The sequence below is a fragment of the Aulonocara sp. 'chitande type north' Nkhata Bay genome, linkage group LG12 (assembly GCF_057382095.1).
Source record: "Aulonocara sp. 'chitande type north' Nkhata Bay isolate Kocher_YH1m ecotype deep benthic linkage group LG12, A_spYH_male_GT1.1, whole genome shotgun sequence".
Lineage (NCBI taxonomy): Eukaryota > Metazoa > Chordata > Actinopteri > Cichliformes > Cichlidae > Aulonocara > Aulonocara sp. 'chitande type north' Nkhata Bay.
The window spans coordinates 36,008,949-36,031,497 of NC_141355.1; the positions used below are offsets into that span (position 1 = coordinate 36,008,949).

At 41.2% G+C, this 22,549-nt stretch overlaps 3 protein-coding genes across 9 annotated transcripts in view; 1 reads left to right on the forward strand and 2 right to left on the reverse strand.

The window, feature by feature from the left end:
• Positions 1-752: 752 nt before the first annotated feature.
• Positions 753-12,276, forward strand: LOC147317996 (derlin-2-like). Its single transcript, XM_086315418.1, has 8 exons — positions 753-909; positions 2,803-2,868; positions 2,957-3,030; positions 3,130-3,223; positions 4,042-4,237; positions 4,411-4,501; positions 5,971-7,824; positions 11,177-12,276. Exons 1-7 carry the CDS (start codon positions 778-780, stop codon positions 6,071-6,073), a joined length of 756 nt encoding a protein of 251 aa, XP_086171544.1. The 5' UTR covers positions 753-777; the 3' UTR covers positions 6,074-7,824; positions 11,177-12,276.
• Positions 8,420-16,177, reverse strand: smarcb1a (SWI/SNF related BAF chromatin remodeling complex subunit B1a). Its single transcript, XM_086315417.1, has 9 exons — positions 16,038-16,177; positions 14,017-14,128; positions 13,403-13,532; positions 12,514-12,651; positions 11,724-11,851; positions 11,472-11,638; positions 11,198-11,388; positions 9,478-9,609; positions 8,420-8,908 (listed from the first exon to the last, which is right to left on the reverse strand). The coding sequence occupies exons 1-9, from the start codon at positions 16,119-16,121 to the stop codon at positions 8,869-8,871; spliced, it is 1,122 nt and encodes a 373-aa protein (XP_086171543.1). The 5' UTR covers positions 16,122-16,177; the 3' UTR covers positions 8,420-8,868.
• Positions 16,178-17,141: 964 nt separating this feature from the next.
• Positions 17,142-22,549, reverse strand: part of LOC147317998 (ral guanine nucleotide dissociation stimulator-like) — a 59,092-nt gene continuing 53,684 nt past the window's right edge. For all 7 annotated transcript variants that reach the window (XM_086315425.1, XM_086315423.1, XM_086315426.1 and 4 more), the window contains exons 17-18: positions 22,420-22,534; positions 17,142-22,095 (exon numbers count right to left, since the gene is read on the reverse strand). In XM_086315425.1, coding sequence (XP_086171551.1) covers positions 21,920-22,095; positions 22,420-22,534 — 291 coding nt within the window. In that variant the 3' untranslated portion in view covers positions 17,142-21,919. The remainder of the gene's footprint in view (positions 22,096-22,419; positions 22,535-22,549) is intronic.

A 22,549-nucleotide genomic window follows, 5' to 3' on the forward strand; every position in this document is an offset into this window, starting at 1 on the left:
CCAAAAGTACAACAAACATTAGAAATTATGCTGGCAGGGTAGGGAAGCCAAACTCTAATACTGTGTGTTTGCCAGGAATAAAGCATGATGTGGATTGCAGACCTCTGTGTCCAGTGCAAGTTTGTTGCACAACACAGAATGGCATTAAATTGTTCACTTGAGCTTTCCCTGATGGTCATGTATGCTTTTATATAAAGTTATTTAAAGTTAAAGACCAGAGCTCGACATTTCCAGGTAAAGTTATGGATTATGTAACACTTATTTAAGAATAAAAATAGATAAAAAGTTTTTATCTACAATATTAAAATATACTGTAGATAAAAACAGAAATATTACTGAATCGTATTATAATATTGCAGACCTGTTTAAACTCTTTAACTTTAGTTTTGTAATTGTAAAACTGGAAAATGTGCTTTGTAGAAGTCTTTAGAGAGATATTAGTGTCATTATAAAAAAAAACTGCCCGTCACACTTTCGGTTTAGATAACAGTCCCACATTATTCTCTTGTTAATATTACAATAATATTACAGGAATTCGTATAGCTGTTAACATAAACTTTAACTAACAAAATAAATATTAGATAAAAATCTTAATAACATCACGACTCAAAGCAATTGTGTAAAAAATTTTAAAATGCATTTTTGGTCTTCAAAGCGAAGACTTTGCGCTAACGGTTTGCTGTGTTGTTGGGGTGGATGGTGTTAATTGATGAGTGGATGCGATTGTCAGGTGGTGGGAGGGGGCGTGGCCTGTGCTGTTCACTCGGGGAGTAAATCATGGCTGACAGTGAAGCAGGAGCAGCAGCAGCAGCAGCAGGGATGGCTCACAGTTTCACTCAGGAGTATTTTCAGATCCCTGTGGTGACCCGAGCGTACACGACCGCCTGTGTCCTCACCACTGCTGCTGTGGTAAGAAACAAATCCTTCAATTTACAATCTGCCGATCAGAGGGGAAAACCTGTTTTGTCCTCAAACTGTGCAAATTAGAGATGTTGCCTTTTGTTATTCTTGGACTCTTACAACATTTTAACTGTGAGATTGTGAGTCTTAGTCAGGAGATCTAAGCACTTGCTGCACTTTAAGTAAAAGTTATGGAAACACTTGAGTGGTAAAGTTAGGCACCTTTTAGCACACAAGTGTTGAATCTAGTTGTAGCCTCCTCATGTAGAAAGTGTCAGTGAGATCGTGGTTATATCTGAAGTACTTTATTATTTAATATGATATGAAGTGACAGCAAGTCACGTGTAATAGAAAGTACCTGTAGTATCAGTTGATGTGTTACCACTGAACTTGGTAAATAATTTCAAAGTGAAAGCAATAAAACTGTCATTTGAAAAGAGGTTCCATGCAGGCGTTTGGTGTTTCCTCTAGACAGAGGAAAGGGGAAAATATTCAAAGGAAAAAGTTAGTTACAGTGATGTGTGTGTGACACTGGATACTAAGGAAGGAGAGAAGGACTTGTACTGATTGGCCAGGCAGAGAGATCGAGCTGGAAAGGATGTGCAGCAGGTTAGGATGTGAGTGAAGAAAGGAGTGTGATGAGAAGATGGAGGGGGCACTCTGGGGAGCTGATGAATGAACTAAGTAGAGGATTAGTAAGGAGTAAGTGAGAGGATCTTCTGTCTAGAGGATACACCAAACACCTGCGTGGCACTTCTTTTCAAATGACAGTTTTATTGCTTTCATTTGGTCCAGATGACATACCTGTGCAGGTAAAGAGAGGGTGTCTAGGGGAAAAGGAAGTGGACTTTTTGACCAGAAATGTAGAAGAAGTTTACTGTTACTGATATGGGAAGGAGAGAGAAGCTAGGCTAAGGAGAGCGGTGACAATCAGCGAGTAGTAGTATGGCTACAGGCTAACAAAGAACATTACAGATGTAATGTTTGCGTCAAGAGTTTTTTATGGAGCAGTGTTGAGAAGATAAGATAAGACTTTATTGATCCCACGATGGGGAAATTTTTTGCGTTACCTCAGCTCAGGTACAGATATCAGAAGGAAATACAAATAAGTCCAATCAATGAAAAAATAAGTAAGACAATACACTAGGTCATCAGAAGCAAGACAGAATACATGTGTGTGGATGAGAGGAAGACAGGTGTAACAGTGAAGCTGCAAGGAGTAGAGGTAGCGAAGGTAGATGAGTTTAAATACCTGGGGTCAACGGATGGTGCACAAAAGAGGTTAAGAAGAGAGTGGAGACAGGGTGGAGTGGGTGAAAACAAGTGTGAGGGGTGATTTGTGAAAGAAGGATAGCAGCAAGAGTGAAAGGGAAGGTTTACAAGATGATAGTGAGACCTGATTTGATACGATAAATGGTTTGGAGACAGTGGCACTGACCAAAAGACAGGTGGCAAAGCTGGACATGTGCAGAGCAGGAAGAGTGGATATATACTCAAAGAAGATGAAGATGGAGCTGCCAGGAAAACGGGGGCACTACAGTAATGAATGATCCATGGGTTTCGTGAAGTGGGACATGTGAGGGTAAGCGTGACAGAAGCAGATGCTACGGCTAGGATAGGATGGAGGAAGATGATTGGTTGGGGCAACCCCTAAAAGGAGCAGCTGAAAGACCAGGTATAGAACAATTATCAAAAGGTAAAAGAAGAGCAGCAAACATCTAAAAAGCTTTCAACACACCTGCTGGTAAAATGCTGCCCCCTGGTGGTGGTGAAGGTTTTATTTAAATTCTGCAGAGGGTAATGACAACAAGGACTTTTTAAGTGAACTTCCAGTTAGTTATAGCGAATAATCATACAAGCTACCCAGAATTAATTAATTTTAGGCTGTATTTTACTTTTTAGCAACTTGAGTTCATCAGCCCATTTCAGCTCTACTTTAACCCAGAGCTCATCATCAGGAGATACCAGGTACCATTTACCAACTATTTAACTGAAACTTTGAGTTAATTATGTGTTATATCATCACTGTTACACTCCTCTTCCCTCTCTTTCTCAGATATGGCGCCTGATAACCAGCTTCCTGTTCTTCGGCTCTCTCGGATTTAGTTTCGTGTTCAACATCATCTTTCTGTATCTTTTTCTGTATCTTAATATGAAAGTTTACCGAATTGAAGCTCACATTATGGTGAAATCTGCAGCAGAGCTGAGCAGACCTTAACTGAAAGTAAGCTATCGATACTGTCGGATGCTGGAGGAAGGCTGTTTTCGGGGCAGGACGGCGGACTTTGTTTTCATGTTCCTGTTTGGAGGGATCGTGATCACTGTATCCTTTAACGTGTTTAGGCGAAGGATGAGTGATGGGTAAACAACCACAGCTATGGGATGGCATAAGATGAAGAAAATCTGGAATAAGATCCTTTGACTTTAACACAAGCTCTCTTCTCTGTCACTGAAAGTCCCACTGTATGTCGACTTGTGTAATTTGCCTGGATTGGCGGCATCCAAACTAGTTGTGAAATCCTGTTCCCAGATTTTCCACGGATAATTTAAGACTTATTTCCACTTTGATCAGAAATGTCAGTCAGAGTTCCGCAGACGTCTGCAGGCTCCAAGTGTGTAAAGTCAGTCGCTGTACAGAGTGCACCTCTTTTTGATGATGCGCAGCAGTTTGCTCAGATTCCAGGTTAATGATGCTGTTGTGAGTGGGTTTACCACAGACGTGTCTCTGGGTGGTTGTTAAACAGTTATTGTGCAGGTTTATGCAGTCATGCTGTGTTTCATGGGGAGTTTGAACTGCAGGATTAATTCTGCTATAAACATGTAACATGGTTTGCTGGAATGACGGGAATGTCATAGTTTGGCTTTTATTGTGGAGGGTTTAGCATTCATTAAACAATAACATTGTCTCTACCTGCAGAGATGAGATGGAAAAACTTGTTTCTTCTTTTTGTTTAGCTTAATCAGCTACTGTGGGGTTATATTCCAGTTCTGTCTGACTAACAGATGTATAAAACCCTGTTTCTTCAAATAAATAGCTTTCTCTCTTAAACGAAAGCTCCAACTGTTCAGGTTAGTTTGTCCTCTTAAACTTTGACTCTTGATGAATAGGTGAATGTTTTTATTTAACCTGAAGTCCCGCAGCTGTTCGGTCTGTTCGCCAACATCTTCTTCCTGGGTCAGGCCTTTATCATCATGCTGGTGTATGTGTGGAGTAGAAGACATCCGCTCATACGTATGAACTTCTTCGGCCTCCTGAACTTTCAGGCCCCGTTTCTTCCCTGGGTGCTCATGGGATTTTCATTGCTGCTCGGGAACTCCATCGTGGTCGACCTGCTTGGTATGAGACGACTCGAATTCTGCTCATTCATTTAACACCAGTTAACATGAATGGTTGGCAAAAGGCGCTTTTTAGGAAAAGACCGGCTGACTCAACCGACTAACTAATTCTTCCCCTTATCCGATCCAATAGTTTATTTGAAATTCGGGTGTCTGACTTTATTCTCTCCTCAGGTATCAGTGTCGGTCACATGTACTATTTCCTTGAAGATGTGTTTCCAAACCAGCCGGGAGGAAGGAAGCTGCTGATGACTCCAGAACTTCTGTAAGAACCAGTGTTTATTCAGCTGAAGTCCAACATGTGGAAACTCTTTTCTTAGAGAGATGACCAGTCGAGGCACAGTCTGAAAACTCGGTCTCAATACTGGTTATACCACCTATACACCTTTTATATTTTGCTAGGAAAATGGGAAACTGGTGCAGCAATTTATTGAAACGTGCAAATATACATGGAAATACAGCATATAAGCCAAAAGTGTTTGTACAATTATAACAAGCTTGAAAGGCAGTATTTGGAATGACCACATTTATTCTATGACAGTCTGAACTCTGTGGGGCAGCTCTCTCTTAATTTCTTTCAGTAGTCTTCAGGAATAGTTTCCCAGGCTTGTTGAAGGACATCCAAATCTCTCCCTTCTGTTGTTCTCTGTCAAAATGATCCCACACTGCTTCAGTGTTGAGGTTCGGGATCTCGGGAGGCCAAACCAAGACTGACAGTGCTCCATTATGTGTTTGTTTTTTTTGTTTTTTATGTCCAGGGATGCTTATACTGCACTGGCTGTGTGTTTGGGTTCATTGCCATACTGAAAAATGAGGCTGCCAATCACATGCATTTTCAGATGGTATTGCATGGTGGATCAACATCCTACTTCTGAATTCATAATTCCATAACTATTGACGAAATTCCCAACACCACTGGCTGAAATGCAGCCCAAGCCCTGACAGAGCCTCCACCATGTTTTACAGATGGATGTACACACACACACACACACACACACACACACACACACACACACACACACACACACACACACACACACAGTTCTTGTGTAGTTCGGCATACCTCAGACTTTCCTTCCTGTTTCCCATTCTTAAGAATTGCTTTTCCGATGAGGCTTCAGTGAACAGTAAATGATCAACTGAAGGATCAGATCTCTCACGTCCCGTGTCAGGTCTTTGCTGTATTTTTTCCAATTCCTTAAATACATGACTTTTAGGTACTGTTCACTTGTTCAGTGTTCTCAGATTTTCTTTTTTTATGGACATACTGCACACCATGCTGAGATGTGTTTTCAGCTCTTTGGGAATCATCTTGTTAGTGAACTCTGTTTTATGCCTCCAAAACTGCAACATTTTCAGTCAAAGAGATGTGAACAAATTATGTGTTTTTGTAACAGACTGCTAGTAACAAAATGCCTAAAGATAACATTTACAATTGGTTCTTTGCTAAGTTGTGGGTTATATGTACACACAACATTGGTGCCTTAAGTTTTGTGCTTTTTTTATGCTTAAACAATTCAGCACGTCATTGTTAAGTAACTTAGCAAACCAAAGAGAAACCTTAAAATGGTCAGGTACAAGGACTAGACAACAGCACTTTAAGATAAGGCACAATAAAAAAAGTCTGACTCCTTGGAATCCAAATATGAAGAAATGTGAGGTGACTCAAGAGTTTTGCACGGTACGGTATGAGGTGAAAATGAACACAAGCGTCGTTTTGTTCTCTCCTAACAGACGGGCCATGTTTGATCGGCCAGAGGACCCAGACTACCGTCCCCTCCTGGAGGAGCAGCAGCAGGGTGGAGCCCTGCAGCCGAATGGGGAGCAACACAACTGAGAGCCCAGAGAGCTGTGAAAAGTCAGACACAGACCGCCACAGGACTGTAAAGCTGTATAGACTGAATATTTAGCTTTGTTCAGCGTATTGTAACCACAGAGATTTCATTTGCCTTAACAAGAAAAAAGGACCAGAAATGGAAGAACAAGCTGAAAACTTTTCACTATGGATGGACATGGAGGGTCCACAGTTTGCTACACCAACAGCTTTACTCTGTACATGTGCAGGTTTTATACTTCACAGCAAACTGGTTGAGTGAGATGATGTGGATGACGAGCTCAGTCAGAGGGACGCTGTAATAAGGTCAACAGTAAGGAGACATTGGTTAAATGCCACAATTGTTTGGGATTTTTCTTACACTGATGGCAAACATACCGCGTTGTCATCAGTTAATATTTCACCTCAGTCTGCTCCACACATGATGCAGGAAAAGGAGAAATGAGCACAAATATAAAACAAGAGCACCCAGAGTGCAACTCCCCCCGAAGGGCGAGGGATATACTGAAACATTGTTTCATGAAGTTTTTATTCCAACATGCTGATGTCAGCCTGTTTTTCTTACAGTATCATGGCATCAGCCTGTTGTAGCATCGTTGTGACGTTGCAAGCGTCATGTTGAAAAAATAAAAAGCCTGTTGCACAGCTCTCTCCGTGCCCTTTCATATGATATGATATATGATGTATTACTCGATATGGTTTCTCCTCAGCTCGCATTGTTATTGGTATCTACCATCACACAAAATTTGAAAATTATATGATGAACACATGGAACCGATTACATAAATAAAATAAAAAAAGCAGGAAAAACTCTGTTACAATACTGCAAATAAATTAGGAGAATGGCAATAATTCTTTTTAAAGTTTGTTTTTGTTATTTTACCAATAAATACCAATTCAGTGAATTTCTGATCTTGGTTTTCTTCTTTTTATAGTTGGGAAAGCTGATTTTGAGTCCAGGGTACGCCGCAAACACGTTTAATGACAACATCTCTTACCGATGTCCAGTCTTTATTGGAAAAAAGGCTCCAAAACAAAACTTGCATTGGTGCCTACATGCAAGCTTAATGTTCTAAACATTACCTGAGCTGATTTCTAGGAGGAGAAAATGGATGGTCGAGAATTGTTAAATAATCTTTTGAGCTAAACAAAAATGAAAACACTGTTGATCAAGAGAAAAACTATCTAGATCAGGGGTGTCGCACGCATTTAGGCCACATACAGCCTCATTCCTTTTTAAGGCCAGGTAAAACAAATGCATACGAGGAAAAGCTGTAAAACTTTAAATAAAGCCAGAAGTTAAAAATCTATGCACTCTTTCATATTTTCCAAAGCCGCTCAGTGGGCCGGACTGGCGTCTTTGACAGTTAGATTCTGTTCCCCAGTCCTTATGTTTGACACCCCTTTAGCAGGCTGGTTCTGGCCCCTGTCAAATCTGTAATTTGAACTGTGGAGCATCTTGATTTTGACCTCCTGCTTTCGTTTTATTAAGCAGATGTGTAATCTCAGGTGAGGACGAAGTGAAAGGAGCAGGACTGACCCGTAACTCTGCTCTCTGCTTTCCTGCTGCTGCCTGACTGAACTGCCGATGGCCTGAAAGCCGCCTGCACACGCTGCACTTTCACCCACCGCCTTTGTGACTCAAACACTGGGAACAAAATGGAAACTGCTTAGCACAACAACACAGCAACCAGCCTCAGTGGGACCCCGACAACAAAACAAGCACTTCATCATCTTGTGCAACAGTGCTGCTCGTAAGTATCAAGTCTGGGGTCAGACTGTTTTTTGGTTTGAATTTTGTGTTTACAGTAGGGTTTTTTTTTTTAAGCTTTCCACATGAAAGGACATTTGGGGAATAATTCAGAAATCTCCAAATTAATTTTTTAAATTGAATTTTATGGGTTTTTTTTTGGATAGAAACTCCAAACATTAAGTGTTACATAGATAATCTTCTATGTTATGCAGCCGTCCTGGCTGGACAAGCCCACGACCATCTAGGAGAGGCCTTAAAACCATGACTGGAAAACATTTAAGCTACAGTCAATTTGAACTGATTGATAGGGAATTTTTTAGGAATTATTTTTTTGGGGGGGGAGACTGGCACCATTTGGCTCCTTTTACCCTGAAATTCTCCAACAGAGAGCATGCAGAACCCACAGAGCCACAATAAAGACATAAATGAGAAGCATGTTGACTTTTTAAACAAGCTGTAATGATCCTTTAAATGATCGCTCGCTCCATCTTTTTAAGGAGACTCAATTAAAGCCGATGCCTGGGAAATTTCAGCTTTATATAAACCTACAACAAAATAACTTGATTTAATAGCAATAACAGCAGCAAACTCACTGATAAACTAAACAGAATACCAAGTGCTTTATTGTTTTTTGTCTTTTTTATTACTATTTTTTAAGAATTATTAAAATGTACAAAAAAAGACAACAAACACAACATAATATATTATCTGAGACTGGTGTGTGTGTTTCCCTCCCTCTGTGGTCAGGTAAAGACAGTCAGTGGTCAAAGTGAGAGAGCAGCTTCTCCACGCTGAGTGTCAAAGGGAAACACAAAGGAGGCGAATTTCCTACCAGGGTCTTTGCCAAACTGAACAGAATTATCAATATTAATCATAAAAAAATAACAACAACATGGGGAACAGCTGACGGAGGTCCGGGCAGAGCAGGAAAACCCTCCATCCTGTGACGGAGGAGCTTCTTCACGGCCGATGTTGCAAACCGAGATGATGTCATACTGCGATGGTATGAGCGCTGTTCCAGTAGGGGGCACCAGTGCTGCTTTGTTTACCACGCAGGAGCCGTGTTCGCGAGTCGCCTCATTCGCCTGTGCAGCAAAGAAGAACAGAGCATCAGTAGAGGTATCCAAAAAGGTTTTTTGTTTAATCCACACTTCTTTTTCTCAAAACAGAGAAATAAAATATTCACATTTAGAATAATTTGGCTGAAATTTAACCATCGGTGAAAAGTCTTTCAAGCAAGACACACGAAGACAAACGTGAGGGTTAAAGCGACCTTGTATTCATGTAAGAAACCACCATTAAAAGCTGGGACCGTTAACGGCTGCAAGATATTCTTGTAAAAAATAAATAAATAAATACTAGCATTTAACCTTTGCTTAGTTTTAATGGAAAAACTACGCTCAACATCAGGACTTCTGATTCCTCTCTGGATCATTTGGTGTTTTTTTCAGGCTGATGCTGGCCAACGTCAGCCTGCATGATAACAGGGACAGAATCCAAACTATCGAATGTAGTGATGTCTCGTTTTCAGTTGATGAGGTTGGATCATTCATCCACGTTCTGGAGTTTATTTGATTCAGTTTATCAGCCGACTCCTTTTTTTTTTTCTCTCCAGCTAATCAAATAATGATTTAAAATAACAGGCCACACCCACCTTGTGTTTCTGTCCTGGTCTCTGATCTTCTTCTCCATCTCTGCGTCTGTCAGCGTCTCCAGCAGGGGGCACCACTGGTCAGCATCACCTGTGTTTCTGATTGCTATCTCCACTGTGGGCAGAGGGTTTTCACTGCAAAAGAAAAACCAACAGAGACTTTAATTCAGTTTCCTTTACTACAACGACCGCTTCCTGCTGCAGCTCACACTGTGATGTCATTGAGTTTAAATGTTTTCCAGTCATGAGGTTCAAAGACGAGTACCGGACACAGTTTCCGTTACACCAACTAAATACAGTTTTCTGCAGCTACGATGTTTGTCATGTTTTTGATCATGAAACAAATAACATTCCTGACTTTGCAGATATTTTAAAAACATCACAAGAAGTCGAAAACTGATGTAGAAACAAGCAGAAGATGAGGCACCGAAACGGCCTGAACTCATGTTTTTGTAACTGTTGACCGCCGTCGTGAGCAACCGCTGGCAGAAGCAGCTCGTTACCACACTCCCTGATGCTGAACTCTGTTCAGTGTGACTCTTCTTTGCACTGTTTGCAGTGAAAACACTTCATCAATCACTCTTCGTTGCCATGAAAGAAGCAGCAAAACAAACGGTCCTAAAGTAGTTCTTCCACAGCTGAAGTCCAGCTGTGACAGAGATCAGCGCTGCCGTCTGGGTTTCAAACATTTCATCACTTCTCGTCTGACGGCAGCAGACAGGCGGCGACATTTCAGCCGAGGGCAGAGGAAATGCACCCACCCAAAGAGACCCGAATCCAAAACCCTTCCACTTCTGACCGGTCAAAGGTCGCAGCCAGATGGCCACTGCACCAACAGCAAACACACACCCAAAAATTTCAACACTATCTGCTGCTCTGGGTTTCTGCAAGCTCAGAGTTTAACTAAAGACTTTCAAATATCAGAAAATAAATGTAATACTTGTAAAGATGACAACTCATGAAATTACCCAGTAAGTGCACATCGTTGCTGTGCAGGGTTCCTAGCATTCAACTGCACGAAATAACACTGTTGAAAGGGTACGCATACATTTTGGCTACGAGCTGCAGGCAGCCTAGATACCACATTATCAAGGAAGTCCTCAATTTCACGTGTCAGTGTTTGGGGGAATTTTGTTCACTGCTCCTCTGGATTTAAGGAAACTGTCAGGAGGTCATAAAATGACACTACAGCCTATAACATCATGTTAATGTTTTTCCCATAAATTGTATTAAATGACATACCAATTACATTTTGAAGGAAAGGTGCCGTTTTATCAGCTCACTATGGTCTTTTCAGCTTTATATTATCTTTTCTGCACATTTCCACTTCTATATTTTTTAATCCTTTGACTTAACTACAGCAGCTTTGCATGAGTCACATACTGACTCAGTCTGAAGCCTCACAGGGGATACTTATACATACCTCAGGGTTCTGTAAGTAATTAATACGTAAAGAAAGGCATATCCTTATCTCCTGAACTGGATTGAAATCATCTTTAAATCCAAGTCGGGTGAATTGGCGTTTACAACATTTAGCTTTCAATGAAGGCTCTGTGATGAAACGCCGCACATCCTCAGCTCATGGATGCGTAATGTTCAGCAGAATAAAATCATTTTATCAAACTATTAGACAGATATTTATTAAATACCAAAACTAATTATTTCTCCAACAAATCTTCTGTTGCTTTCTCGCCTTGCTTAGACTGCCTCTGTGATCCCGTACCTGAAGGCGTACGTCCTCTGGTGCCAGCTCAGCTGACCGCGGATGCTGTAGGCGATGGTAGTGACAAACTCCCCGCCGAGGCCGAGCTCAGAGCAAAGCTTCAGGGCAAACTTCTCTGGAGAGTTCTCCCTCTCAGACATGTCCCACTCAAACTGGTCCACCAGAGAGATGTTCCCAACGTGGATGTTAAGCTGGAACAAGAAGAGAAGAAGACTGGGTAAACTTTTCTGTGCTACAGGTATGAACACGTCCGTTTACGTGGAGTGAGCATCACCTTGATGATCACCCTCTGGTCCGTCTGGTCCTCCAGGAGGCTGTCTGTCGGATAAGACTCGATCTGCTGTCGGATGGCGGAGGCGATGGCGGGGACGAAGGCCAGCGGGTTGAGGTCCAAGTCGTCACACAGGATCTCAGCGAACATCTCGGGTGAAATGAGCTTCTCTGTAAATTCCAGGAAAGGAGAACAAGTTTATAGTCTCGTGCTGACTTACTAAATTTCCAAGCTGAGAGGATGTGGTGACGTTACCGTTCATATTCCAGGTGAACGCATCCCTGAGCTTCTGCCCCTCAATCTCCATGTCCAGGCGGATCGGAACGAGGACTTCGGACTGAGTGGCATTTTCATGGATCACTGCTGGATCGTGGTCATCAAAGCTGGGAAAGAACCACCCCAAGAAATAAGAAATTATAACCAAAGAAAATAAAAATCAACAGTTAAATATCCGGATGGTCTGAAAGATATAAATGATAGATTTTATTTTTAAACATAAAACTTTTATCTGTAAGTTAGTCTTTGCTCTAAAATTTAGTTCGTTAGATCTGCTTCTGTGTGCAACGACATTAAGCACTGAAGATGCAAATTCAATATTATTAGAAATTATTCATAACAGATATTAAAATAAAACCTTTTCATTAAATATAACAAAACTTTAAACAGAAAAAATCACCCTTCTTATCCTTGCTAAAAGAGAAGATGTGTTGCTCTTTTCATCAATCGGCACAAGTCAAATGTACCAAAAATAAAAAGAAATGCATGTTTTCACTTTATTGGAAATACATTATTTAAAATCTGTTTTAATCTGCCTCACAATTATTTATTTGTGTTTATTTATGTTCCTTTTTAAATGACCTGTATTTGACAGATACAATCAAAGATATTAAGAAGGAATCCCATTATTATTATAATTATTATTAAAACATAGAAACTTTAGCCAGAGATCCACAGTATAACATCTTCTACTGGAGAGAATGTGTGTTGATTTTCGTGCACTCCAATACTAAATGCTCTTCAGTCTCTCCAACAGCTCGATGCTCACCACAGGGGGAAGGTCCTCTTCTTGTCCCGGCCCAGTCGGCTGCGGTTGATGGTGGTGGAGCAGGGCACGGCGTCCAGATGATGGGAACTGTTGGGCAGCGTGGGAACCCACTGACTGTTCCTCTTTGCCTTCTGTTCCCTGGCGGGAGACAAACACAGAGAGATTAGGATCTAAAGTAAATAAAGTGCGATGTTATGTATTTAATGGAGTCTCTGGAATTGACTCCTATCCGGGAGGCCTGGAAAGGGTTAGCCTAAATGGAGCTTTAGGACTCGACTGTCCTTGAGGCCTTTTAGCAGACAAAACAAATGACAGCTCTAGCTCCTTGTTGACTAGATTTTCTTATCTGCAGGGTTGAGGCAGGAGGAGGTGTATGAAACTCTGTAAGAGCACAGCTTCACAAGTGGATCAGCATACCTGGTGCAGCACATCTTTATAAAAACGCAGCAAAAACCAGTGAAAAAGCTAATATGACAGAAGTGCCAGCACTTCCTCTAACAGCCACTTTAGGATGGCTTCAAAAGTGAGTCAGTCAAAGGATTATCATGTTAAAAGAATAAGCTAGCATGTTTACAGCCAGTGTTCTCGGTCTCTCCGGATAGTTTCTCCTCCTGTTTGTAAGGGTAGTCTCTGAACTGGACCGCTCTCCTCTCCTCTCCTCTTTTAATGCAATTGTTTGTTGTTTCCTTAATAGATATTAAGGTGTTATTTACACATTTATGTATTTACGTCCACACGATTCACCCAAAACATAATCTATATTTTTGTGTTATTATCTACGTGACTGAAAACAGATCTCTCATCTCTAACAAATAAATAACTAAAATTATAATGACACACAGTAGGGGATGTTGTCCTGTTTTGTAAATTTTATAAGTAATGGGGGTACCTGAGGTAGGCGGGAGGCTCAGTGCTGATAGAAACCGCTTTGTACTTTTCGTCATTTCCTTCAAGAATCTCCTCGACCTCAGAAGCCTTCAGCAGGGTCACGCTGGTGGCCAGCTGAGTGTAGCCATGGTCTGAATGAGAAGAAAGAGGTCGTTCAAATCAACAAAGAAGCAGCAGCCAATGAACTGAAGGTGAGATTGAGCGGAACAAATAAAACAATGTGTCAGATTAAATAACCTTCACCACATCTGTAAATAAAAAAAGATTACAATCTGTAATTCTGCAAAAGCAAACAGATGAACATGAACACTTCTGACATTTAAATGAGTTATTGTTGGAAAACTGTCACCATCAAGGTACTGGTCCTGTCACAAATCCTTTTGTGGGCAAAATCACATTCAATGCAAGAAAGATTAAATGACATAAGTGTCACTTTATTTCAGTTTAGACAAATTATGAGTGCTGTGAGAAAAAAATAAAATGTAAGCAGAAGTTCAGCTTGGTTGACTCAGACTCTTTGTGTTCTACCTCTTCAGTGCCCCCTGCTGGACTGCAAGCAATTTCTGTATAAATCTGGAAAGACCCTCAGAGGAAACCGAGCTTTTCTCTACTGACCGTGTGATGACTCCACGATTTTCTTTCGTTCTTCTACCGATGCCAGTTTTCTCCATAATGACGGGTACCTTTTATACAAGGAGCCTCTAAACATGCGAAGGTAGTTTCCCACCTGGACAAACAAAGACATGGACAAGGCGATCATGAAGAGAATCTCAATAACAAGTTTTCACATTTAGGTAATTTCTTACTATAAAAAAAAGAAGTTTTTTTGTATTGTAGTGCATTTTGTATATTTTATACTTTTTATGGGGAATATATTATGCCCTGCCCTTATATCGGGTTGTTCATATGCCAGAGTAACGCCAAACCAAAAGAGATTCAGGTCTCATTATTGCTGAACAGTGCAAAAGTAAATATAGCAGCAGGAAATGGACTGTTTCGATTTATTCTCCAACCAGAAACCACAGGTAGAAATAATGATGCTCTCTCACTCTGCATAACACTGGGGTGTATATGTATGTTATTGGGATTTGTAATGGCATGCTTCCTACTTCTACAGATGTTTTTATTTTTATTTTTTTTTATTTATAAACAGGAATTGGCTCATTTCTGTGTGCCAGAACCTAAAAGGAAGTGTAAAACACAGGAAGGCAGCAATATGGTGATATAAGGTATTGACAACTAATACACGTTTTGCATTCAAATAATTTAAAACCATTGTTAAATTAACCAACAATATGTTGGTTAATGGCTAACAAAGGAATAGATAACAGAGACTGTCTTGATGCATGCTCAATCATCCAGTAAATCCCAAAAGGTTGATTCTGTTCAACTGGACGTAGCGTTTTCAGTGGGAGAAACATTTCATCACTCACCTCACAGCCCATTGGTCATTCAGTGGGCTATTGTGCAAATGTGCTGTTTATACGTTTGGGGAAACCTGCAGTCAGCTGAGACTGAAGAAGTCACTTGGATGAGTGACAAAACATTTCTCCAACTAAAAACACTACGTCCAGATGAACAGAATCAACCTTTTGAGACATAACAGAGACAGTATTCGTTTGATAAACACAATTTTTTCTCAGCAACAGATTCCTTCAACCTCGCTGTCTGAGGGAACGCTACAGGAGGTCATTCCTTCCTGCTGCTAACAGACATATGGACAACTCAATTTCCCTCTGGGATTAATAAAGTCTCTGATTCTCATTGTGAAATGCAATCATTAAATGAAATGACAGCCCCATTCTGTCATTTTAGTCACCAAACTGTCATGATCCCTAAATATGTAAATATTAAATTCAATCAGGACTATTGATTGACTGACAATTAGTAGTTACACCATTTCTCTGGATATTTTTTTGTCATTTCTACCCTCCATTTGTGCCAGGAAAACAAATATGCATTATCAACAGCTGCTTTTTTTCCAGCCTACAATGTGCATGTTAAAGACACGTTTTTAAAGGCCTTGTTTCATGAATGCAGAAAAATCTTAAGCGTCCAGAACAAACTTGCAACTGTTCATGAAGATGTTTCTAGCTAAAAGCTGGAAAGGTAGGATGTAGGAAAAGTACTGGAAAACACCTGCCCTGCCAACAATGAGCCCTACAATTTTACAACGGTGCGACGTTCATTTAAGCTACGTAACTCCGAACAGACCAACAAACCCGTAAGAACACTGAAGTGTCAGGTGATACACCATCTTGAATTACAGACCCAGAAACGACACAAATCGAGTAAAATTATCTCTTTTGTTATATTAAACACCGCTAACTACCCAGCTGATTACTAGCAGTTCGGGAGCAGAAACCGAGCAAACATCCGGGTGCAAGTTTTCAAGTTAAATGTCAATCTGAAACACCAGAACATAGGTGGACTTTCTTCCCCGGTGGTAAGGTTCTAAAATTATTTAGCAACAGATCTGAAATCAATGAATGAGCTTCAGCGCTACTGGCGTCGTTAGCTAAACTATGCTAGGCTAAGATAAGCTAACGGATTGGTCACCAGATTAAACGAGGCATTATCCGTTCAAACACGTATATATTTACAACAACAGACTGTCGAATACGTTAAATACTGACCTCCGATCCGATCATGTAATAGTCTCCATCCTCCTCGAGCTGAAATTTTACCGGTTTTTGTCCAAACGTTTTGCTCAGCGCCATACTGAAATAACAAAGCTCTGTGCCACTGCGCAGGCGCACGTGACGACGAGCTCGTTCTGTCCCAGTTAGATGACGTAGAACATACGCGTCGAGCAGCCTATTTGAATTTTTTTATGTTTAGTGAGACAATTTAAACAGCTCTGTTTAGGTGTCACCGCATCGAAAATCATCCCAAAAAACACAAAAATAAATGAAATAATAATTTTCCATTGACATGCTATGAAAATGCTACATTTTACAAAAGAAGACCCTAAATATGACCATGGTAATAATCATACCTCCTGTATCTTACACAGGAGTTCATGTTTAGCATTTTTGAGTGTGTTAAACAGCTTTATGACATCAGTCTATGATTTCCAGTTTGAGATGACACATGTAGAAAGCACTCAGGTGCATCTCATCAAAGAGGACACAAACACCTCATACTAGCTGTCAGCATGGTGGTGGAGGGCTAATGACTTAGGCTAGTTTTGCTACCACGGGCCCAGGGCCCCTTACAGTCTTTGAGTCAACCATTAACTCCTCTGTATGAAATGCCATCTTTGCACAGCAGCAAATTTACAACACAATGGCTGAAAAAGGAAAGAATCAAGGGGTGGCAATGGCTCAGGCCACACCTCAACCTGACTGAAATGCTGTGGTGGGAACTTAAGAAAGTTATAAAAAAGAGCGGGCCAAAATTCCTTCACAATGTGAGAGATGGATAGTCATTTAGGAGATAAGGTCTTAAAGTTATCGCTGCTACAGGTGGTTCTACAAGTTACTGAAGTTTTTCCACACAGTGCTTCTAGATTTTGGCTTCATTATTGTTAAATAGAATTTGACATGATGTAATATGTTGGTCATCAAAAGCTCTGTTTACCTCAAGTTTAATACCCAGTAAGGGCCAGATCAGTTTTATGTTCCGATACCTAAAAATCGACCAAGGATGTACTGTTTTAAAAAAAACAAACCACAGAAATCATGAAAGTTTATAGAGGTTCTCCTTAAAAATAAGCACAAAAGAGACACAGAAAGTCCTTTTACTTTTATAAACTTAATGTTTATTCATATATACATGAATATATTAATCTATAACCAAGAAAGGAGAGAATGTACAATGCAAAACAAAATCTTTATATACAAATTAATAAATAAACAAAGACAATCAAGGACAGTTTCTGTTTTCTACACAGGTTTTGTGTTCTTGGGGAAAGTAAAACAAAGAAGCAGTTAGAAAAAGTTCTGAAATCTTTTTGTTAAAATGGGAAATGGCACCCGAGCACAGTTCAGGGAACAAAATAAAAGAATTAAAATACACACACACACACACACACACACACACACACACACACACACACACACACACACACACACACACACACACACAAAAAAGCTGGTTTCCAGTTTGTTGTATTTTTTCTCCTTGTAAACGCAGCCTTTTTTCTTTTTTTTGTTCAAACTCGCACAGAATCAGGTCAAATCACAAAAAGGTATGTCACTGTCAGCACGGGCTACAACGAAACACAGACTGGTCCATCACGTCAACCTCACCAGCACAGAAATGCTCGCAGGGTCAGGAAATTTGACACAAAGGTCCGCGCACTTACACAAAGAGATGGAGCTGCTGCAGAAAACCTGCTTTCCGATTACTCCAAACATCCAGAAAAAACAGGACTCAAAGTGTGAAAGTTTCGTTCCAACCAAACAGTACAGAGAAGGAACTGATGCTGCATTCAGGTCACGTTTGGAAAAGTGAAACTCTAAGGCTGGGGATGTTCTGTTTTGCTTATTGTCAGCCGAATGTGGATTTATGTGAAGGGGGAAATGGTTCAGAAGCAGACTAACGCTTGGACGTTTTGATCTTTTCAGTGATAGATGTTGACAGTAAGACAAATAGTGATTATAACACAGCCTTATTGTTTATAAAAATGATTGTTTTTGTCAGATTTGTTCTCTCATTTATATTTATGTAATCAATTACTGACATGTAGGAGACAAAACTATTTTTCACAGAAATAGCATGAAATTTTCAAGGTCCTGTTGTGTAAAGAGGAAGGGAGAAGGCTGCATGCTGCACTGATTGGCTTGGATGATATCACAACAATATGTTGGTTAGCACCATTGCCTCACAGCAACAAGGTCCTGGGTTTGAATCCACTGACTGGCCAGACCCTGTGCCTTCGTGGGCTCTCTACGGGTACTCTGGCTTTCTCCCACTGTTTGCATGTTCAGTTAATTGGTGTCTCTAAATTGGCTGCAGGTGCAACTGTGAGCGTCAATGATTATCCATCTGTTAGCCGACAAACTGGCGACCAGCCCAGGGTGTACCCCGTCTCCCCCTCTATGTTAGCTGCGATAGGCTCCAGCGACCCTGATAGATAACCAGAAAAGAATGGATAAAAATCCCAACAGCATGAGGTAAAAAAGAACAGATGCTGCTGTGACTATGCTGAGTTGAGGCCATGGAACACATGAAAATGCCATCAGACGCAGTCTACGAGTGAAATATTCAAATATATGTTGCTAGTTTTGGTTTTAGAAGAAGCTGTGTGTACTATTTTCCTCTAGGAAGTTGAGGCTAAAGAGGGTAAGACTTCAAACTTGAGGTCAGGTCAGCTCACTAATAAAGTGTAAGCGGGTCCTCTGCAAGTTACAAACTGCTTAGATGAAAGAAAAAGTTAAACTTATTCCAAAAGTGGCAAAACTGCAGTTCCTTTATTGGCCACTTGGGGCTGACCCAATTTCACCCGCATAGAAATGCCAGTTTTGTAGCTGTTTTCATTACTAGAAATTGGTCATAAGATCTCAAAGTCTGGTGTGACACGTCGTGTAATCCAGCCTGTGATGTTTGGTTGGAAAAAAAGATTCAGACATGCCAAACAAAGATTTTAAAACATGAAAAACATTTTCATGAAAGTGCAGTTTTTACGTCAGCGCCTGACAAACACGTCTGCTTCAAGTTTCTCGGACAACAGTCTCCACAGGGAAATGGGTCAACACATTTTTTTTTTTTTCCATAGTGTTCTCCCCTTTTTTTCTTCTAGAAAACAACAGTAAACAAACAAACTGTGAAAAGGCAGAGGACCCGTCTGTTCAACCTTTTTCTGTCTTTACATGTTTTGTTTTGTTTTTTTTGGCACATGTAGGGTCAAGCCTGCCGCCTTTGCTGCTCGCCTGAGAGATGAGCAAAGGGCGGATGTTCACTAAGACATCATTAGAAGGGAATGAGACGTTTGGGTTCACAGTGCTCGACAGGACGCGCCGATCAACAGGCAGAGAGGGCAGAGTGAAAGGGTCGAAGGTCACAGTGTTCAACAGCGAAGGATTTCACGCCACAGCGGTAACAAACAACACCCACGACAGCCGGACGCCGTGCCTCCAGCTCATCATCACCATATTGCTATCACTCTTTTCTTTTTTAACAGGCGTTTCATTCATTTGATCGTTTGTACGTGACCTTCATGCAGATGAAAAAACAAACAAAAAAGGCAAAACATGGTCGCAGCACAGGCCAGATGATTTGTTGTTGTGGCGATATTAATAACACATCAGGAAAAAGTCCAACCTCAGATTTTAGCGTGTTTCCGATGACTTAATCTTTTTTTTTTTTTAATTTCCCATTTCCTCCACTTCCCAGAATGCTTTGCAACAGATTTTGATGTTTTCTTTTCACCAGTGTGAAAGAAGACAGACATACTCTGATGTCATTTATTGTATCTAATGGCCAGCAGTGGGCGACGCCTGCAGCTGCAAATAGACTTCTATTACAGAAAATGACCACACTACTCACATGACCTATGACCTCAGGAAACAGTTTCCTCTTAAGTTTATGGTCTCAATTGTTAGATTCAAGTATTAGTGCATATAATATTGTGTAAGTCTTTGGAAACCATGGTCCCCATTAGAGGTGGTTGTCATTCCCTAGCCTATGACGGTGTCTCTTAGTCGCTCAGCTGATTCACCCCCTGCTACTGATGGCTCGTTACAGTGGGTATGTCCATCTTTAGTATACAGTTTATGTTTATCACCTCTGCACCGCTTTGTATTAGATCTGGCAAATGTTCTTGGTTAAGCCACATTAGTCTGGCATCGGTTTAGCTGTGATCAGATGTGTTTCTGCTGTAAGAAACAACTCAGTTTTGTCATTTAGCACCTGCGGAAATGAAGGAAATACCAACCACAAATATTTGAAGCAAGTCACCAAAAATTGCTTGTTAAAAAACCAGCGCTGAGTGTGTTTAAGGTTGGATTTTTACCTTTAAAGAAACAGAGAGCATAAAGAGAAGAGTTTGTTCCCCTGTGTTCAGTCTGGCAGCGTCACAGTCTTTCGCCTGGGCGCCTACGCACGAAACATTCAGGAGCTCTTCTGTACGCTAACAGGAACAGAGAACCTAAAAATCACCCAAAGCTACTTTTTCCCCCCCACATGTGCTGTTAGTTAGAGCCCAGAGAGGAAAGACTCTGCTGCCATCACAGACACGTAAAAAACCACAGATGATACCGCAGCGCTCACCTGGCCCATCATGGCACATTTGGAAACTGATGGTTATGAAAGCCAAGCCGCCATGTTGGAAGCACAGCTAAAACAGAGAGTATCGACTCTACCGGGCAGAGCGGCCCTTTTTACTTATTATTTCTGTAATGCCTCGTGTCCCTCAGACGTTTCTGTGTTCCTACATGGCGGCTGGTGGTCAGGAGGAAGAGAAAAAACAAAAACGTGAGGTGCAGCTCATTATGACGTCTTCAGAAAGATAAGTAGCAGCACCATATCAAAGAGAGAGATGCAAACAAATGTACAAAGAGAAAAGAACAAAGCGTCGAGTCTGTTAACAAAATCTCGTGGTCCGTTTGAAAAGAATATACTGCACAGATGGTGTTAATCGATATATACACTCAGTTTTTTTGTGTCTTGTTCTCAGCTCATGTTTCTGTCCCACTCTGTGGCATCCTTCTCCATGTAGTGGTTACGATTCATTAATTAATAATAATAATAATAATAATAATAATAATAATAAAAAGAAAACAGTGGCATGTGATTCATGGCTGCGCCCACTGGTTTTGACACCACGTCTCTGTTTCAGGCCACGTGACCTTTTATTTTTGTGTATGTGTAACATGGCAGCGTTCAGGAGTTTATAGAGTCCAGATCTCTCCACGCTCGCGTCAGCGTCGCTGGTGTTAAAATGCTGAGGCGGCAGAGAGCGAAACCTTAAAGTGCTGCAGTCCTGCAGGCACTGTCGACATCAGGGACCACCGGGGCAAAAGCGGTGGCGGCGGTGCGCTTGAAACAAAAGCTCCCTGAAAAAGTAGAATCACATTCAGACACCTTTCTGTCCGTTAGTGTTTGCTCCACGCAGGAGGGTGCGAGCATGAAGACCGCAGAGTGATCACACAGGGACGAGGCTCTGCAACATGGTTTAAAAAAAAGCAGGAAAAAAAAAAGTGTTTTTGTCGAAGGTGCAGAAACGACTGATCTGACCAACTGATGTTAAGATGTAAACAGCTGTAAACGAAACGTAAAAGGACCGGGAGATCTGATGCTTTTCCATGAGCCGGCTGAAGCAGCCAACACGCCTCGTTTGTTTGTTCCTTTTAACGTCCTCTCAGGGTCCCGACGACGCGACAGTTAAGTGTTAAGGTGCTCCTCTGCTTCCCGAGGTGCGCTTGGTCGTTCCTCCTCTTGCGTGTCCAGTTTTTGTCTGAACAAAAACTCAAGCACCTGAGCAGAAGCTGACGAGTGGAGGCCAGAGAAGGTGATCGAGGAGGAGGAAGAGGGTGAGTGGAGGAGGAGGAGGAGGAGGAGAGAGGAAGTCTCCTCAGAAAATCCCTTTGGCGATTTTCAGTCCCTTCTGTTTCATGCGAGGCAGCGTCGAACTGGCCACGTTCTTGGCCCGCATGGGCCGTGCCAAGCCGCGCTTTTTCAGCACAAAGTCATAGTTGGCAGTGGAGTTCATGGCGTAGAAGACGTTGGCGTTGTCCGGGATCCGGAGCTCTGCAGGACGAGGTCAGAAAGAGAGAAGCAACAAGTGGTGATTAACGAGTTTAAGCAGTGTTATTCTCGGGGGACATGAAAGAAAATCAATTCTTTATCTTTCACCACATGAGAAACTGTAAATATATGCAAGTCAACACATCGGCCATTAAATTCATTTTAAATTAACAACAACTAAGACAAAACACATGTGTACTATTAATTACTCTCATATTTTTATGGAAGTTTTCACTGTGCATCAGGAACTTGTATCATAAAAGCAGCGTAATATTAAATTCACTGTTAAAAACCAATAATGAATACATGAAACAAAGAAATGATCACCTTTGTCCTCAGAGATTTTCTGCATCAGTTCGTAGTCCTCGGTCTTCTCTCGCTCCAGATTGTGTTTGATCATGGCCTTCCTGATCACCGCCGGAGTCTTGTCCTGACTCGTCACCTGAATCACAGACAG

Coding starts and splice junctions, on each gene's coding strand:
- LOC147317996 (XM_086315418.1), top strand. CDS start 778: ATGGCTGACAGTGAAGCAGGAGCAGCAGCAGCAGCAGCAGGGATGGCT. Junction 910..2,802: donor TCCTCACCACTGCTGCTGTG/GTAAGAAACAAA, acceptor TTTACTTTTTAG/CAACTTGAGTTCATCAGCCC. Junction 4,238..4,410: donor CATCGTGGTCGACCTGCTTG/GTATGAGACGAC, acceptor TTCTCTCCTCAG/GTATCAGTGTCGGTCACATG.
- smarcb1a (XM_086315417.1), bottom strand. CDS start 16,121: ATGGCGCTGAGCAAAACGTTTGGACAAAAACCGGTAAAATTTCAGCTC. Junction 11,389..11,471: donor ACCAGAGGGTGATCATCAAG/GTGATGCTCACT, acceptor TTCTTGTTCCAG/CTTAACATCCACGTTGGGAA. Junction 9,610..11,197: donor CAGAGGACGTACGCCTTCAG/GTACGGGATCAC, acceptor TTTCTTTTGCAG/TGAAAACCCTCTGCCCACAG.